The sequence below is a fragment of the Staurois parvus genome, unplaced genomic scaffold (genome assembly GCF_062004578.1).
Source record: "Staurois parvus isolate SC_StPar_1 unplaced genomic scaffold, SC_StPar_1.0 ptg000845l, whole genome shotgun sequence".
Classification (NCBI taxonomy): domain Eukaryota; kingdom Metazoa; phylum Chordata; class Amphibia; order Anura; family Ranidae; genus Staurois; species Staurois parvus.
In genome coordinates this window covers 2,205,195-2,225,302 of record NW_028318641.1, presented here as the reverse complement: position 1 = coordinate 2,225,302, position 20,108 = coordinate 2,205,195, and the positions used below count along the sequence as shown (strand labels likewise).

Here is a 20,108-nt window from a genome sequence, read left to right as displayed (position 1 = left end):
AACTCTCTAGCAATGCACACCAAACTGAGCACGTGACGCTTCCCACCAAGGCTCTGTTCTATCAGCAAATGGATTGGGAACTGTAGAAGAAGAGGATCAGAGAAGACAGGATCAAACAGCCTTTTTACACAATGCAGAGGATTAACCCCTTAGGTTCCACAGTGAGTATAACAAGCATGCTTCACTGGATCTACAGACTGATTGTACTGTTGTGGGTTTAGTAACACTAACTCTAAAACTAGAAAAGCTACAATTTCTGGGGAAATTGTGTGAAGTGTTCTTGCCTCCACCAGTAGTCTACAACTGGAGTGGGTAGAGTAACTGGGTGGAGTGGCTTGTCAATCTGCTGCCTGCTCACACACCTGGGTTCTTATGGCAACTCAGAGCGGTTAAAAACAAACTGCTCCAACTTGCTCACTTCACTGGCGGTGGCCATCTTCAAATGGTTCTAGTTTAAAAATTATAAATCCTATACCAAAGAGCTTTATATTGTGAGAATCACAAGACCCAGACCTACATTTTGATGCACAGTATGTCTCTGAAATATTAATGAAGGCAGTGTCGCAGTTTAGAAATTGCCCTTCAAATTTGAGATGGCTAGAGTGGAGTTTCAATGAATGTCAATGGGCGGCGTGAGTTGCAAACAAATGGTCATATCGTGAAAACTATCAGGACTATGGCTTAGCCGTGGACATTTTTAGTGGCAGCAGGGATAACTGAACGTTTTGATATAAGATTTGTGTAGGTGGGCTTGAAAATGAGGGAGTGATGGCAGTTTAGAAATCATGTCCTGATTTTTCAGCTCACACTCTAGCTTTTGTCAGCTCCCACTCTAGTTTTGAACATTCTGCCATTCATTCCTATGGGACCAATTTCACCACAAAAACGGCCATATTTCATGAACCATTCAGGGAAACGTTCCACAAAGTAATAGCGCACCAATCGGGAACAATCCGCACGTTTCGGTATATTACTGTCTATGTAGTGTAAAAACTGTGGGAGGAGTTAGGGTGGTAAACTTGGCTATAATAAGAAGAATATATATGTGAGATAACAGGAAGTGGTCGCCATGCAAGAACACTTAATGAACACTTAATGAGGACTTAATGAGGACCGTTTAACCCTTTGACGCCCAGCCTATGGCCAAATGGCGTCCGCAAAAATGTAATACCTTTCTGGGAGGCCGCCATATGGCGTCCTCCCGCACATGCGCAGTTCGCACGCTTGCAGAGCCGCGATCTGTCGCCAGCCGTGTACCTCGGACAAGGCCGATGACAGATCTGAGTATCGGCCCCGTTGCCGGTACCATGTGACCTGCAGTGACCAATCACAGCAGGTCAAATGACAGTTGTATACAATAGATGACTTCATTCATGCCATCCATTGTATGCTAGTGTCTAGCTGTGAACAGTCACAGCGATCACATGCACATGTCATGTGATTAGCTGTGGCCAAATCACAGCTAAGCACAAAAAAAAAAAAAAAACCCTGAATGAATCGATGTCATTCAGGTAAATGCTTGCTTATAGCAAAGTAATTCTTTGCAACAAGCAAATTGTGTAAAAAAAAAAAAATACTGATCACTTCCCCAAAGTAGTACAATGTTACTATGGTAACATTGTACTACTTTGGTCATAGTGAAATATGAAAAAAAATCTTAAAGAAAAGAAAAAAAATTGAATACATTTAAAATTAAAAGAAAATATATATATATATTTTTTTGTCACATTGTCACCAGTCAGTGTCCCTGATCACCGCCATGCCAGTTATATGATGAGTGCACTGGTGACAGTATGTACAAAAAAAAATAGTGAAAATAATTTTTTTTATTTTTTCATTTAGAGAAAAATGACAAAAAAAATTACAACTTCAAAAAACTCGCCATTCCTCTTATGGAGTACGTTGGACTGTCTACTTTACAAAAAGGGGTCATTTGGGGGATATCTGTACTGTTCTGACATTTGGGGGATATCTGTACTTTCCTGACATTTGGGGGATATCTGTACTGTCCTGACATTTGGGGGATATCTGTACTGTCCTGACATTTGGGGGATATCTGTACTTTCCTGACATTTGGGGGATATCTTTACTGTCCTGACATTTGGGGGATATCTGTACTTTCCTGACATTTGGGGGATATCTTTACTGTCCTGACATTTGGGGGATATCTGTACTGTTCTGACATTTGGGGGATATCTGTACTGTTCTGACATTCTGGGACCTCAAGAAATTAGATAGGCTGTCAGTACTTCAGGATTGATCAATATTCAGATCTATACCATAGTTTGTGAACTCTATAACTTTCCTACAAACTAAATAATACATCCTAATTTGGGTTATTTTCACCAAAGACATGTAGCAGAATACATCTCGGCCTAAATTTATAAAGAACAATTATTTATTTGCAAACTTTTATAACAGAAACAAAGAAAAACGTGTTTTTTTGCAAAATGTTCGGTCTTTTTTGTTAATTTAGCAAAAAATAAAAACCCCGGCGGTGATTAAATACCTCCAAAAGAAAGCTCTAGTTGTGTGAAGAAAATGATAACATTTTAGTTTGGGTACAATGTTGTATGACCGCGCAATTGTCATTCAAAGTGTGAGAGCGCTGAAACCTGAAAAATCGCCTGGCAGGAAGGTGTAAAATTGCCCGGTATTGAAATGGTTAAAGTGTTGCCTATGGAATATATATTGTATCGAAGTTTCTGTTTCAAGAGCACACACAATTTTAGGACTTGACATGTCAAGTATTTGCTTGCAGCAAGCTCAGTTTAGGCAATATATGCTTTTATGTGCTCTAAAAATTAACTTTAGTGCATCTTATACTGAAATTTTCTTTCATAAACCATTGCAGACCTAAAATGATTTTTTTAAACATGTAAACAAAAAAAATGAATAAAGGCCCTGACAGCGAAAGGGTTAATGTTAAAGAAAAAAAAAAAAAGCCTAGCATTTAACACCACTTTTTTTATGAGCTAGTTATTTATTAAAAAGAGCTTTGGTACAGTAAACCAAGTAAAAAAAACAAAACAAAAAAAACTAGGAAAAACGAAAAAACAGATACTGGACAAGACCTAACCCCAATGCTCAAACTACATACTTGAGGGCAAAGCTTCCACACAAGGAGTGACCATTTAATTCCTGGAATGGACTGTAACCAAAAAAAAAAAAAAAGTCTGCTTACCTATACAGGGGGTTGGCTGTTGTCACCTTCAAAGTAGTCCCCTTGTGAAGTGACACACTTTTCTAGAGGTCTCTGTCACTTCCGTAAACATTCCTGAAATTCGTTTTCAGTATCTTTGTCGCAGCGCGCTTGACATCCAAAATGTAATCAAATCTGTGTCCTTTGGATACAGCTAACAGCCGAAGAGTGCCAAGTCAGGGGAATAAGGTGGTTGGTCAAGTTTCAGAATGGATTTCTGGGCCAGGAACTCGCAAACACTTAACGCATCATGTGCAGGAGCATTGTCGCGGTGGAGAATTCACTTGTTCCGTCCAGATTCTCATAACCTTTTAATTTTTTCTCCATTTGCATTTGTCCTGTTTTTAGCTTCCCATTTTTTGCTCCTCCTGATGAAGTCACATGACCGGAAGTGCCGTCATACAGGAGAGAAAAATCAGAGATCTCTGTATTTAAAGTGTTTTTAAAAGTTTTAATGTGTAAGTGCAATATTGTTTTAATAAATTACCACTGCACCATAAGAGGCGTATTAGTATCTCTCTCCTACATGAGTAAGGTAAATGCGGTAGCATGAATCCATTAGAGCCTTAAAATGTACCATACCCCATAAAACTGGAATCAAGGAAAACACGAACAGAGAGTCCTCAGTGGTCTGGGGGGGTGAAGGAGGATTGGAGTACTGGTGGAATCTGGGAGGATTATCACATACATTATTATTGGTACTTGTATAGCGTCATCAATTTACACAGCACTTTACATATATATTGTACATTCACATCAGTCCCTAACCCTCAAGGGGCGTACAATCTAAGGTCCCTAACTCACATTCATACATACACATACTAGGGACAATTTAGACAGGAGCCAATTAACCTACCATCATGTCTTTGGAGTGTGGGAGGAAACCGGAGTACCCGAAGGAAACCCACGCAGGCACGGGGAGAACATGCAAACTCCAGGCAGGTGGTGCCGTGGTTGGGATTTGAACCAACGACCCGAGTACTGCCAGGCGGAAGTGCTAACCATTTAACCACTGTGCTGCCCCATATGGTTGTAAAGTCACACACATCACATATGATACCAGTCTGGAGGAGAAAGTTCTGTGAGCACAGAGGTGGCACTTAGTGAAGTCTAAAAGCACAGCGTTTAAGATCTGGGAGTTGGATAATCACGATCAACAAGAAATTTATGCTTTAATATCACAGTGTGGACTTTTATGGACTGAGTAATATAATACTTGTTATATTTTATTGATTTATTGTGTTTTTGCACACTTTTAATTTTTTTTGAGAGGTATTTTATTTGTTGAAAACAAAAACGCACAATATGTATGATTACTAGTGATGAATAGATGGAACACATTGTTAGCAGCGCACATTGAACCATTATTGAGTTCCCATTAGTGTGGGAACAAAATTTGATGGTAGCAGCAGCTGCAGACACTTTAAGACATTTATTTAATGTACTTCTTTGATTTACCGTATTTTTCCCTCCGTAAGACGCACCTGACCATAAGACGCACCTAGATTTTAGAAGGAGGAAAACAAGAAAAAAAATATTCTTAACTAATGGACTGCAGACATAGTACAAGAAATGACCAGAGACTGCAGACATGGTACAGGAGATGACCAGAGACTGCAGACATGTACAAGAGATGACCAGAGACTGCGGATGTACTAGAGGAGATGACCAGAGACTGCGGACACAGTACAGATGACCAGAGACTGCGAACATACTACAGGAGATGACCAGAGACTGCGGACATACTACAGGAGATGACCAGAGACTGCGGACATACTACAGGAGATGACCAGAGACTGCGGACATACTACAGGAGATGACCAGAGACTGCGGACATACTACAGGAGATGACCAGAGACTGCGGACACAGTACAAGAGATGACCAGAGACTGCGGACACAATACAGGAGATGACCAGAGACTGCAGACACAGTACAGGAGATGACCAGAGACTACGGACACAGTACAGGAGATGACCAGAGACTGCAGACACAGTACAGGAGATGACCAGAGACTACGGACACAGTACAGGAGATGACCAGAGACTACGGACACAGTACAGGAGATGACCAGAGACTGCGGACACACTACAGGAGATGACCAGAGACTGCGGACACACTACAGGAGATGACCAGAGACTGCGGACACACTACAGGAGATGACCAGAGACTGCGGACACACTACAGGAGATGACCAGAGACTGCGGACACACTACAGGAGATGACCAGAGACTGCGGACACACTACAGGAGATGACCAGAGACTGCAGACACAGTACAGGAGATGACCAGAGACTGCAGACACAGTACAGGAGATGACCAGAGACTGCAGACACAGTACAGAGGATGACCAGAGACTGCGGACATACTACAGGAGATGACCAGAGACTGCGGACACAGTACAGGAGATGACCAGAGACTGCAGACACAGTACAGGAGATGACCAGAGATTGCGGACCTTTGGGGAGCAGGGGGAGGTACCCGAATTTGACAGGTACCCACTCCCCTTTCCGCGGAGTTGTCCTCCCTCCCCATAATCTTGTGGGACACGTGACAGGTCCAAAAGACTACAGGTGGCCATTCACAAAGAGTAGCACTTCTCGTGCATGCGCAGTGGGCACCCGGCTGTGAAGCCGAAAGCTATCACAGCTGGGTGCCCACACTGAAGATGCCGGCACTGGGGTGAGAAGACGGCTGGTGAAAGCAAGACATCGCTGGACCGAGGAACAGGTAGGACGGAGGAGCAGGTTCTGCACAATAGAGCAGAGTGGCCGGCCTGGTATTCTAACACGGCAACGGGAATACCAGTCTGGCTGCTCCATATTCGCTCCATAAGACGCACAGACATTTCTTCCCATTTTTGTGGGGGGGGATTGTGTCTTATGGAGCGAAAAATACAGTATTTCATTATTCACTTTAAGGCAGCGCAGGAGTTACACATCTCCCTTCCTGCGTCATAGTGGACATCTTCCCTCCGTAAACCGCCTATGCCATTCAAAAACACTGGATTTTTTCATGGAATGTTCACCATACGCCTGTCGTAACAGAGCTAAAGTATCGCTCGCACTTTTGCCAATTTTCATGCAAAATGTGATGTTAATCCGCTGTTCCAGATTCCGGTCACTCATTTCCCACCAACAGCGCAACACACACACGTGTTATTTCTTCCATCACTCCATAAAGACTGAGTCCACTGGCCTGCGACCCAGGAGAGTGCAAATTAGAACATATCAGAACACGATCAAGTGAGAATGGCTGTGTGACCCACCACTATAGGGCTATGCAGTGGACATTTCGGGAATTAAATTGTCACCCCCCCCACCTTGTATATCTTGTACAGCAAAAAGATAACAAGATTAGACCAGCGAGTCAACATTTAGGGTGGAAATGTTCATGTGAGCAGGGCAGGGTTCATGCCACCTCTTTGCAGATATTTATAAACAAACCCACACATTTAGTCAACAAGAGTATAAAGCAGGAAATGATTTCCATAGTTTTCTATTCAAAAGAGTGTTTTCTGATCCAGATTTCCCGATGGGGGGGGGGGGGTAGTATATATGTCGTGGATATTGTGGTTATATCCCTCTCTAAGGCTCGGTTCACACTACTGCAAACTGAACGTTGCGCAACTTACAATGCAACCTGATGCGTGACTTTCATGCTGTGCGACTTTGCCTGGGTAATCTTCCCGTAATGTTGAATCCAAATCACATCAATATAGAGGAGGATCCGACTTGAAGGCGACTCCCATTAAAGTCTATGGGCACAAGTCGGATAGAAGTTGCCTTGAAGTAGTATAGGAATCTTTTCTAAGGTCGGAGCGACTTCTGTAGTGATAATGAAGATGGCTCTCATTGACTAACATGGGATTTCACGTCATGCGACTTGGGGTCTCACAAGTCAGATGCCAGGTTGCGGCAGTGTGAATCGAGCCTACCAAAAATAGAATAATTCAAAAACAGAAGCAAGCAAATCCTAGATGTATATTTTTCCTTTTTTTTTTCTGTAGTTGATATACGCTCACCAGCCACTTTATTAGGTACACCTGGTCAATTTCTAGGTAGCTAATCAGCCAATCACATGGCAGAAACTCAATGAATTTAGGCATCTAGATGTGGTGAAGACGACTTGCTGAAGTTCAAACCGAGCATCAGAATGGGGAAGAAAGGGGATTTAAGGGACTTTGTACGTGGCATGGTTGTTGGTGCTAGACAGGATGGTCTGAGTATTTCAAAAACTGCTGATCTACTGGGATTTTGACGCACAACCATCTCTAGGGTTTACAGAGAATGGTCCAAAAAGAGAAAATATCCAGTGAGTGGCAGTTGTGTGGATGAAAATGTCTTGTTGATGTCAGAGGAGAATGGGAAGACAGGTTCCAGATGATAGAAAGGCAAAAGTAATTCATGTCAATATGTATCAAAATCTCTGAGGAATGTTTTCAACACCTTGTTCAATCTATGCCACGAAGAATGAAGGCAAAAGAGGGTCGGACCCGGCACTAGCAAGGTGCACCTAATAAAGCGGCTGATGAGTGTATCTGGGACCTTCCAAGTAACTGCTAATATTTATCTTAAACCTAACAGTCTGTCTAAAATCAGCTGGGTGGGTGCTAGGCCTGGGGTCTCTAGCCAGTTATCCCAGAAATGTATTCAGGCAACCCCTATATTGATACCACATTACTCAACTACATCACCAACCTGGTCTCAAAATATCAACCTAACCGCTCTCTTCGATCTTCCCAAGACCTTCTGCTCTCTAGTTCCCGTATCACCTCCTCCCACGCTCGCCTCCAGGACATCTCCCGAGCTTCTCCCATCCTGTCGAACTCCCTACCCCAATCTGTCCGGCTGTCTCCTAATCTATCCACCTTTAGACGATCCCTGAAAGCCTCTCCTGCTTCTACTTAGCAACCTGCCATTTATTTCCTCCATCAGCTCATCCCCCACAGCTATTACGTTTTGTATCACCCAACCCTTCCTCCTAGATTGTAAACTCTAATGAGCCTCTGTTTCCTCTTCTACCAAATTATATAGTAATTGTAATGTCTACCTTCATTTTGTAAAGTGCTGAGCAAACTGTTGGCACTACATAAATCCTGTATAATAATAATACAATAATAACAACTACTTCTACCATGGTTTTCCACACATACATATGTTGGATGGGTTTTTATAGTTGTCCTCACCAAGCAGTATAAGAACACAAAATTCTTGGGTCAGAAGCTATATTGTTAAAAAAGACTGAATTGATCAGGTCCAGCATTCTTCTCCAGTACCTAAAATGTTTGGGGCATTTCCACAACATAATAAAAGTATGAATTATAGGATCAGCACTAGCTACTTATGTCCTTCACACTCCAGTCCACAAAATGTCCTTCCAGGGATCTTCACCACCTTATTGTCCAATATAAAGATTGGAGTCCACACCGTCCTCCCTAATTGTGAATCTTTAATCAGGCTACACTCAACAAGACGATTAATCTAAAAAAAAAAATTGCCTTCCTGAGTGGAGAACGACTAACGATTCATGATTAGAGGATGGTGTGGAATCCAGTCTTTATATTGAACAATAAGTTGGAGAAGATCCCTGGAAGGACATTTGGTGGACTGGGGTATGAAGGACATTAATAGCTAGATGCTGACCTTATAACTGACATCTTCTTCTGCTGGGGTTGTGGAGGTTCTTTCAGCTGCTGCTAAAGCGAGGGATTTATTTAATGTATTTTATTCTTTAGGTCTCTAGTGTGCTAATTGTGAAATAAATATGTAATAAAACTGCCTGTCTCAACTTCATATCTCGCACATAATGGAGTCTCCCTTCTATGTCATCGAAAATGTAGGATCCATGTATAATTTAATATCACTTTAACCACTTCCCATATGGCCCATATATATATATATATATATATATATATATATATATATATATATATATATATATATATATATATATATATATGTATATATATAGATATAGATATAAAAACGGTAGAACGGGAGCAGTGCAGGGGCGGGTGGCCGTTTATAAACATCCTCCCTGCCAGTGCGCACTCCCTAGGAGCGCGCGGCACCATGATCTGGTGCCCGCTGTGTTCTCCAGAACACTGATTGCTGTATGGGATCTCTGTGTGAGGTCCCAATCATGTGATACCTGATTGGCCAATCAGTGATTACATGAATAGTAGTAAGCAAGATGTCACTTCCTGACATCATTGCTTACTAGTAGTGAAATCTGTGAATTATCACAGAGATCACATGGTACCGGGCTATTCACAACAGCCTTGTACCATGTGACAAGCAGTGACCAATCACAGCTCTCACAGTATTTCTCAATGGCTGCAAGAATGCAGCCAGAGAGGAGAAATTATTGCTTTTACAGCCTTTTTGGGTGTAAAAGCAATCCGTGTAAAAAAAAATAAAATAACAAAAATCACCCCCACTAGTGACACTGCTAGGGTGATAGTATGTAAAAAAAAAAAATAATAATAATAATATGAAAATGGAAAAACAATTTTTTTAAAAATTATAAATTTGTGGTTATAAACTAATTTGGGGTTTTTTTTTTTACTAAAAAGAGAACTGAATACATTTTGGACAAAGAAAGATTATTTCTTTGCAAAATATAAGAAAAACACTTTTTTCAAACTTTTTGGACTTTTTCATTTATATAGCAAAAAAAATAAAACAATCGCTGTGGTGAATAAGTACCACCTCAATAAAGTTTTATCTGTCTCAAAAAATGCAAAAAATTCATATGGGTACAGTGTTGCATGACCGCGCAGTTGTCATTCAAAGTGTGATAGCGCTGAAAGCTGAAAATTGGCCTGGACAGGAAGGGGGTAAAAGTGTCCCAACGTGATGTGGTTAAAGGTCTTCTACATGTAGTCCTAGGACCTTTTCCAAATAAACACCGTGCCAAGTCGCACAGGCACTACTGAAAACAATGCGATTTTTCCCTTATCATGCATTCCTGCGCAGCTCGAGTTGCATCAGAAGTCACACGATTTTTAACTGAACCTTAAATGGCATAATAATTCCTACAATTTCAAAATATAAAAAAATAAATAAATCTGCTTCAATAATGAAACATGAGATTCTGCTGTCATTTTACAGACCTAGTCAACTAACCCAGGTCTATCCAAAATTACAGGTTTCTATTAACACAGTTAAATTGGCCATTCACTGCAGATTATGAGAATTAGTTTATTATAAAAGTAAAAAAAAAAAAAAACCCAAAAAAATAAAAGCAATGGTATCACGGATAACCTGGAGGTATCACAACCTGGACAATCTTCCCAAAGGAACATACCAGTAAATTGAAATGAGAGGAATCCAATCTAAGGTTCACCTACTGGATTAATAAATTTAACATCATGAGGTTTGTTTCCACAGCACACTTGTTACCAAGAGAAAGTCTTCCCATAACTGGTATCTTCGTTTTAAGAATAAGTTACAACAGGGCTTGATATTTCCACTCGCTTGCTCGCCAATGGCGAGTGGAAATTATGGTGGGGGCGAGTGTACCCCTCAGGGCTGTCTTGCTGAGCAGGCTCAGAGCTCACGCCGGATCTGTCATTGACACTTAAAGCAAAGGAAAGCGTGTGCTGTGCTCTCTGCCTCCCCCTAGAGTACAGTACCCGGCTCTGTGAGTGAACAACGAAGTACTGCAACATTTTATGGGTGTGTGTGTGGTGTGTGTGGTGTGTGTGGTGTGTGTGTCTGTGTATGCATGTACAATTGTACATGTGTCTGTGTGTATGTAAATGTGTGTATCTGTACATGTATGTGTGTGTACATGTGTCTGTGTGTGTGCGCATGTACATGTGTTTGTGTGTATGTACGTACATGTGTCAGTGTGTACATGTGTGTGTATGTATGTACATGTGTCTGTGCTTATTTCTGTGTATGTACATGTATCTGTATGTATGCGTCTGTACGTGCCAGTGTGTGTGTACATGTGTCTCTGTGCGTGTGTGTACATGTTTCTGTGTGTGTGTATGTACATGTCTGTGTGTGTGTACAGGTGTCTCTGTTTGTGTGCGTTTGTTGGCGCGAGTAAATCTAAGGCCTGGCTAATAGCTCCGGACTTGAAATTTTAAGCCCTGAGTTACAAGATGAACCATATTACAAGTTCCTATGTCTCTCAGGCACCCATATCTGTGCTCAAGTTCCTGGGTCTGCAGACCTGTTGCAATCATTATGAGGCGCTCACATTTTCTCTATTGGATATTAAAGCAGAATAAAACCCTCTTTTCCTTTTCAAGCAGAGAAGCTGCCATCTTGGCCTCTGTTTGATCCGCAACTGCCATGGTGCTACACGTGGCCAGTTATGACACCAGCCATTTGATGGTTTGACAGTTTGGTTGAGAGCACAATCAAATGTGACAGTTAGCATTCCCAGCATGCTGGGAATGTAACGGTTTTTTGAAACTGTTAAATTGATCTGTTTAGTTCCGCTTTAAATCGATGGGTTATATCTTGGAGAATGCAATGGGATGACTTGGAACACGCTGGTGGGTTGAAACACCAAATGTGGAAGAAAAGGAACAGATTAGGGAATTGCAGCGCGTAGATGTCACTGGTGGCTCATCCAAGACAAAGGAATCCAGAGGCTGACCATCTCCAAAAAAATATCACCTTTGGGTGGAATGAACCTTTAATTATATCAAATGGGTACATATGACCAATGATTTATCTACTAGACAAGATGAATTTAAAAAAAAAAAAAATCTTACCCACAGTATCACAGGGCTCATCCTTGTGGACACAGAAATCTGTCCTAAAAAAAGGAAACAGACAAAGAACATGTCATCTTTATGGCAGGGACTGATAAGAAAGGCCTATTATACAAGATTTATATAGCACCAACAGGTTTTGTAACACTTTACAACATAAAGTCAGACTATACAATACAAATTTATACAGAAGGGATCAGAGGGCACTAATCATTAGAGCTTACAATTGAAGAGGGAGGGTCAACTGATACAAAAAGGTAATAACTGTGGGGGATGAGCTGATGGAGAAAAATACATGTATAGGTGCTAGCTGGGGGGCAGGATAGGCCTCTCTGAAGAGATGCAGTTTTAGGGATTGTCTAAGAGTGGACAGGGGAGGAGATAATCGGACACATTGGGGAAGGGAGAAGCTCTGGAGAAGTCCTGGAGGCACGCATGGGAGAAGGCAACAAGGGAGCTAAACAGCAGGAGGTCTTGGGAGGAACAGAGAGAACAATTTGGTTGGTATTTTGAGACAAGGTTCATGATGTAGCTGGGGGCAGAGCTGCTGGCTTTAGAAGTTGTTGTAGGTATCTTGAGTTTAATTTGTTGGGTGTGCAGAAGCCAGTGCAGGAACTGGCAGAGAGGGGTGGCATACAACTAATGGTTCGTAGGGTGGATGAGCCTGGAAGCAGCATTCATGATGGACTGGAGGGGGGATAGCCTATGTAAAGGTAAGCCAATGAGGAGAGATGTGCTGAATAAAGTATCGCAGAGGTTCTTGACGATCCGTAGAAAGAAGACAAAGTCTACCGATTGACCTGTGTACCGTCTAACCAGAAAGGAACAGCAAGGTACAGACAATGTATCATGACTTACTAAACCAATTATTGCCCCACTACTGTCTTCAATTGCAAGTACACTACGCATGTGATAAACGCAATCAGCAAAATATCTTCATCTAAACCCAAGCAATATTGATTTCTAGATTAACTATTAATACGAATTACACTAATCTGATCACATTCATTTACATTATTATTATACCGGATATATATACCACCAACAGTTTTCACAATGCTGTACAAATTAAAGAGACACAACACGACAGTAAAGGGTAATGAGGGCCCGGCTCATGTACAAGCTAAAAGGGAAGCCAAGTGACACGCATAATCTGTTGGAGAAAGTAAAAGTACAGTTTACTGGATGGCGGTGGGATAGGTTTCACTAAAGAGAGGGGTTTTCACGAATCACCTAAAAGGTGGACAGACTAGGTATTATCCAGACAGATTGGAGTAGGAAATTCTAGAGGATGGGTGAAGCTTTTCGGAAGTCCTCGAGGAGAGTATGCGAGAAACTGACAAGGGAGCTACAGAGCAGGAGGTCTTGGGACGAGCGAAGAGAATGGTTTGGGTGATATTTTGAGTCAAGATTGGTGATGTAGCTTTAGGAAGAGTTGCGGATAAATTTGTAGGTTGTTAGTATTTTGAATTTTATTCAATGGTCGATTCAAAGCCAGTGGAAGGATTGGCAGACACTGAGTGGTTGGTAAGGTGGAGAAGTCTGAAAGCAGCATTGATCATAGACTGAAGGGGGGAAAGCCCGTGTAGAAGTAGGCAAAAAAACAGGACGTTGCAGTAGTCAAGGCGAAATATAACCAGTGAGGGAATTAGTAGCTTGGTGGGGTTGTTGGTTAAGAAGAACTTTATTTTGGCAAGGTATAGGTAGCAAGATTTGGAAAGTGATTGGATGTAGGGAAAAAAGGAGACGTCAGAGTCCAGGATTACACCAAGTATAAGGCATAAGGGGTAGGAGGATAATCATGTTATTGATCTTGATAGGTAGGTTGGGGGGAGGGCACTGGGAGCACAGTTTACGAAAGATTGAGTTGTAGGGGTTGGTATGACATCCATACTGATATGCCAGTTATGAAATTGGTGATGTGCAAGGGGACTGAATCAATGAGCTGAACAGTGGAGAAACAGATTTGAATGTCATCAGTATAGAGATGGTATTGGAAACCATGCAAGATTATCAACTGACCAAGGGAGGAGGTGTAGATAGAAAATAAGAGATCCAAGAGGACAGAGCCTTGGGTAACCCCTACAAAAAGAGAAAGGGGAGTAGAGGAGATGGAGTTGCAGGTGACACTGAAGGAGTGCCTAAATAGGTAGAGGAGATCTAGGAAAGAGCATAGTCCTCGATGCCAAGGGAGTTTTTTTGGGGAGGAACAGGTGATTCATCATAAAAAAAAAAAAAAAACAGTGACCCTGACATAACTGAATGACTATATTAACTGTAATGTCTTCTTTACCTGGTCATAAACACAGCTACATCAACAGGGGTTTCATCTTTGGCTCCAGGAACGTGATTGTTTCCTAAATACTTAGTCCCTCCATACTCTTCATTCTGCCAATGGCAAAAGCTCTCCAGAGATCGCTCTCCATGATGCCCAATAGACAGCTTGGTCTGGAAAACGGACAGTTATGACAATGCATTGCGTTTATCACTACAGGTCGGCAACAATGACTTCTTTACACTTAATATGCCAATGTTCCTCACTTACTGGGCGGCTGTGCAGCAGGACCAACTTGGTAACACGGATATTGACTTTAATTCCCAAGCTATGGTGTTGAAACATGTTGTAAACCTGAAAGTACAGACATTCATATTTATATCCATTCTTTTCGTCAAAAAATCTCAGATCTACTTTTGACTGATATTTTTAATGAACAGTCTACGAATGTATCCAAGTAAGGTACAGACATCATCCATATATCTCTAGATTATATGAGAACTCAGGTCAAAAATTCACAAACACCAAAAACAGAGGAGACTTGACTGTCAGGCTTTTTTTTTCCTTAAGCGATTCAAAGCCCAGTTTGAACCTCCCTAGCGGTATGATTATTTCAGATTTTTGGTGCTGAAAGCGGTATCATTATTTTGCATGGAAATATGGCGTTTTATATTGTAGGCCTGTAATTTTTAGGAATAACTCACTGAAATCTGTCCGAACAAGAGTCTAGTAAACATCCCGGGGATGATAAAACTTGAAACACGAAATCATAAATTATAAATTAATAAATAATCATAAAAAATAATATAATAAATTTAATTCAATAATATAATCAAACCAAAAACACTGAAATTTGAAATAGAGCGCCAAGTTCGCACATCACTGAGCAAAGTCGCAGAATCGTTTTCAGTGTCTGATGACGAATTTCCTCCACAAATCATTATCACTCAATTCTGCAAGTGGTTCTGATTTACTATCGCTGTTCTCCAGCCGGTCTAAAACCAATTTTGACCTAAAGGGACGCTTTTTGGACGCCAGGGACGTTTCTCAGTTTCCAGGCAAAAAGAACAGTAAAAATGCAGACAGGGCGCCGGACAAAGCACTCGGGACAAAATATATGTGAAATGGTTTGATACAGGAATGTTATACTATGTGATTTTAGTGAATGTCACTTTTTGTCATTTTCAAATTTCCCGCCGTCCCCCCGTACGTTCCGACGCTCGCAGGGGACGGAACCCAGATGACAGATGCCGGTATCGGCCGGATTACATTCCCGGGGACACTGCAGGAGGGACATTGTAGGAGCGCGGGACAAGGTAAGTGATCGAGGGATGGTGAAGCAGCGCCGCATGGTAAGCACGAGTGTAGCTCGGGGTTACCGCTTGTGGTACTGAAACTTTACCCCGAGCTACACTCGGGAATACCACCAGGGAGGCTACGCTTTACCAGAAGTGCTTCAATATTCGACCCTAGGATATCCTTTATATTCAATGGTCACTGTGTACACCTTAGTGGATTGTTGCTTGAAGCTTGTCGCTCCAAAATCTACATGAGCTTCTTTTGGGGCATTTGGTGCATTTTGATCCTAACAGATGTCTTCAAGGGGATCACCAGAAAAAGACACTTTAAACGTTTTCTTGTCTAGTAACTAAAAAGCCCCAAAAATGACCACACGACGCTCAAGTGTGAATGGGGCCAAAAAGTCTAATGTAGTATGTACATAAACTGGACTACAACAGTAGATACATCCAATCATATATCAGCTTCCAGCCTAAAAATGAAGAATGAAGTTTGCATTTTAGCTAAAAATATACCAATACCAGCAGCTTCCATTTCTCCCAATTTATTCATCAGACTTGTTTCACCTTACAGTGAAAAGCTCTGAATATTTTGTAATGATCTGAATTAAAGCTCACTCACTGGACACTGCTGCCATCACACAACGCCTTGACTGTGGTCAGTGTGCAGAGGAAAAGCCGCTCGGCACAGGACCCAGACAATTGCAGCTATTACTGTAGTAATGCCGACTACTACAGTGATAGTCATCTTCCCCAGCGGCCCCTTTGTTTTCCACTGCTGGCTTCAGTTAAAGCCCACTGTTGCCTTACATCACTCAGCCAGTTCAGACTCTGGAGAGATCTCGACTTTAATGATCCAACCATATGAGGGACAGCAGGCTCAGCCTCTCAGTGAGCTGCTAAGAGCCTGAGCCAGAAGCTCTCACCCCCTTCCCAGCCCGACACTCCAGTGAGCTGGAGAACTGAGTGATCAGCTGTCTTTGATCGCTCAGTGCTCTGTCTTTGAGGAAGCGCAGGACAGATGCAACATCAGACCAATGCTGCATCCACTTAGGTCAGTAGGTTTTATTTTCAAATCCCACACTTCTCTTTAAACTCTCTATATCAACACTATGTTTGCTTTCCTTATCCTCCAAGCATTAGTAAATAGATAGGAAGGTATATTATATTTACTTAAATTAAACTTCTCTTTTTTTTATTCATTTCTTCAGTTGCTTCCTGGTTTCTGGCCTAGGAAAAAAATGCCAATGAAGACTCCTGGCATTATTTTGGCCATTTCATCCCATTCTCAGCTAAGCACACCCTTTTGCTTGCATACCTGAGCTAAGGGCAGATTGATTCCAGGAATGTAAATGCTACACAAATCATCTGCCCTTACTTAAGATGGCCACGGGCAAAAAAAATGCTAGGTGGGGTGATTTTTTTTAAACAAAAAAAAAATCATGGGAAAATGGATAGGGGAGTTGGCTTTGAATATTAAATATGAATTAAATATCGTTTTCAGTTTGTGGTGCTCAGATACAGTTTTGCTCCACTTTAATTTGCCCTACATCAGTATTTTGTAGACCTGCTTTAATATATGTATTTTTGCTAGCGTTTAGCTTTAAATAAAGTAAATTGACTCATTGAGTCCACCATCACCAACACCCCAAAAAATGCTGCCTCTTACCAGATTGTAATGAGCCCTCAATTGAGTACGGGTCAAAAAGTGCAGTACAGATTCCAAGTGTAGACACTGAACCTGAACACTTTTTGGCTCCAAAAGGGACAAACTGACCCCCAGGTGTTGAATGGAGGAAACGCCTGCTGGATCACTTTCAAAGGATTCACATAATCAAGACATTGACTGCCAACTGGTAATCCGAGAATAAGGCTGAAGATGGACATCAAAGAAAAAGTTAAAACAGCATGTCACCATATATCCCAATAGTACGTTTCAAACCCATAAGATGGCCGCCATGTTCCGGTACGTGCTGACCTCACGCGCTCTGGCTCTGGGAATCTTTTGAAAGTGATCTAGCAGGCGTTTCCTCCATTCAACACCTGGGGGTCCAGTTTGTCCCTTTGGAACCAAAAAGTGTTCGGGTTCAGTGTCTACATTTGGAATCTGTACTGTGCTTTTTGACCCGTACTCAATTGAGGGGTCATTACGGTCTGGTAAGAGGCAGCATTTTTGGGGGTTTTGGTGATGGTGGACTCTCCCAATCTATTGTTACTTTTTATATTGGAATCATATGATATCATCAATATTTTATTACAGAGGCATCTAATTCTATCTATACCGGACACCATTGGACTTTCATTTTATACAGTTGCAAGAAAAAGTATGTGAACTCCTTGGGATTACGTGGAGTTTTGCATGAATTGGGCATAAAATGTGCTCTGAACGTCATCTAAGTCACAACAATAGAAGAACACAGTCTGCTGAACATAATACTACACAAACATTAGATGTTGCCATGATTTAATTGCACATAACATGTAAACATTCACAGTGCAGGGAGGAAAAAGTATGTGAGGCCCTAGCTTAATGACTTCTCCCAGAGCTAATTGGAGCCAGGAGTGAGCCAACCTTGACTCCAATCAGTGTGATGATATTGGATGTGTTGCTGACAGCTGTCCTGCCCTTAAAAAAAACACACACCTGTTTTGGGTTTACTGGTTTCAAGAAGCACTGTCTGATGTGAACCATGCCTCACAGAAAAGAGCTCTCAGAAGACCTACGATCAAGAATTGTTGACTTGCATGAAGCTGGAAAGGGTTACAAAAGTATCTCCAAAAGCCTTGATGTTCATGTGTCCACGGTAAGGCAGACTGTCTACAAATGGAGAAAGTTTAGCACTGTTGCTACTCTCCCTAGGCGTGGTCGTCCTGTAAAAATGACTGCAAGAGCACAGCGCAGAATGCTGCATGAGGTAAAGAAGAATCCCAGAGTGTCAGCTAAAGACCTACAGAAATCTCTGGCACATGCTAACATTTTTGTTGACACATCTACAATAAGGAAAACATTAAACAAGAATGGAGTACATGGGAGGACACCACGGAGGAAGCCATTGCTGTCCAAAAAGAATATTGCAGCACGTTTGAAGTTTGCAAAAGAGCACCTGGATGTTCCACAGCACTACTGGCAAAATATACTGTGGACAGATGAAACCAAGATTGAGTTGTTTGGGAAGAACACACAACACTATGTGTGGAGAAAAAAAGGCACAGCACACCAACATCAAAACCTCATCCCCACTGTAAAACATGGCGGAGGGAGCATCATGGTTTGGGGCTGCTTTGCTGTCTCAGGGCCTGGACGGATTGTTGTTATTGATGGGAAAATGAATTCCAGAGTTTATCAAGACATTTTGCAGGAAAACGTACGACCATCCGTCCGCCGACTGAAGCTCCGCAGAGGATGGGTGATGCAACAGGACAATGACCCAAAGCATACAAGTAATTCAACAAAACAATGGCTGCAACAGCACAGAATACGCCTTCTGGAGTGGCCCAGTCAGAGTCCTGACCTCAACCCGATTGAAATGCTGTGGCATGACCTTAAGAGAGCGATTCACACCAGACATCCCAAGAATATGGCTACACTGAAACAGATTTGTGAAGAGGAGTGGTCCAAAATGACTCCAGATCGTTGTGCCGGTCTGATCTGCAACTACAGGAAACGTTTGGTTGAAGTTATTGCTGCCAAAGGAGGGTCAACCAGTTATTAAGTCCAAAGGTTCACATACTTTTTCCTCCCTGCACTGTGAATGTGTACATGTTATGTGCAATTAAACCATGACAACATCTAATGTTTGTATAGTATTATGTTCAGCAGACTGTGTTCTTCTATTGTTGTGACTTAGATGACGTTCAGAGCACATTTTATGCCCAATTCATGCAAAACTCCACGTAATCCCAAAGGGTTCACATACTTTTTCTTGCAACTGTATATCCTCCTTTATTTTATTATTTTTATATTGCTTTACAAAAAAAAAAAAAAAAAAAAGTTTGTAAAGCTGCTTGTTGAATTTGTTATAAATGTTGCATAAGTCAATATACTTTATATAAAGCTAAACTCTAGCAAAATAGAAAAATACATATATTAAAGCAGATCTAAGAAAGGCTGATGTACAGCAAATTAAAGTGGTGCAAAATTGTATTTGAGCACCACAAAATGAAAACTCTATTTAATTCATTTTTAATATTCAAAGCCAACTCCCCCATCCATTTCCCCATGATTTATTTTGTTTAAAAAAAAATCACTTTGAAAAACACCCCACCTAGCATTTTTTTTTTTTTGCCCATGGCCATCTTAAGTAAGGGCAGATGATTTGTGTAGCACTTACTTCCTTGGAATCAATCTGCCCTTAACTTAGCCAAAAAAGTGTTCGGGGTTCACAGACTACATTTGGAAAATGTACTGCACTTTTTGACTCAATTGAGGGGTCATTACGGTCTGGTAAGAGGCAGCATTTTTTGGGGTGTTGGCGATTGGTGGACTCTCCCAATCTATTGGAACTTTTTATTTTGAAATTTATATGACATCAATATTTTATTACAGAAGCGTCTAATTCTATCTATACCGGACACCACTGGACTTTAACCTCCCTGGTG

The 20,108-nt window shown here is 41.5% G+C and overlaps 1 protein-coding gene across 2 annotated transcripts in view; it reads right to left on the bottom strand.

Moving 5' to 3' along the window:
• Positions 1 to 20,108, bottom strand: part of ADAMTS17 (ADAM metallopeptidase with thrombospondin type 1 motif 17) — a 508,325-nt gene that overhangs the window by 375,488 nt on the left and 112,729 nt on the right. For both annotated transcript variants that reach the window (XM_089655532.1, XM_089655533.1), the window contains exons 5-7: positions 14,482 to 14,565; positions 14,230 to 14,384; positions 11,937 to 11,980 (exon numbers count right to left, since the gene is read on the bottom strand). In XM_089655532.1, the coding sequence (XP_089511658.1) occupies positions 11,937 to 11,980; positions 14,230 to 14,384; positions 14,482 to 14,565 (283 nt within the window). The remainder of the gene's footprint in view (positions 1 to 11,936; positions 11,981 to 14,229; positions 14,385 to 14,481; positions 14,566 to 20,108) is intronic.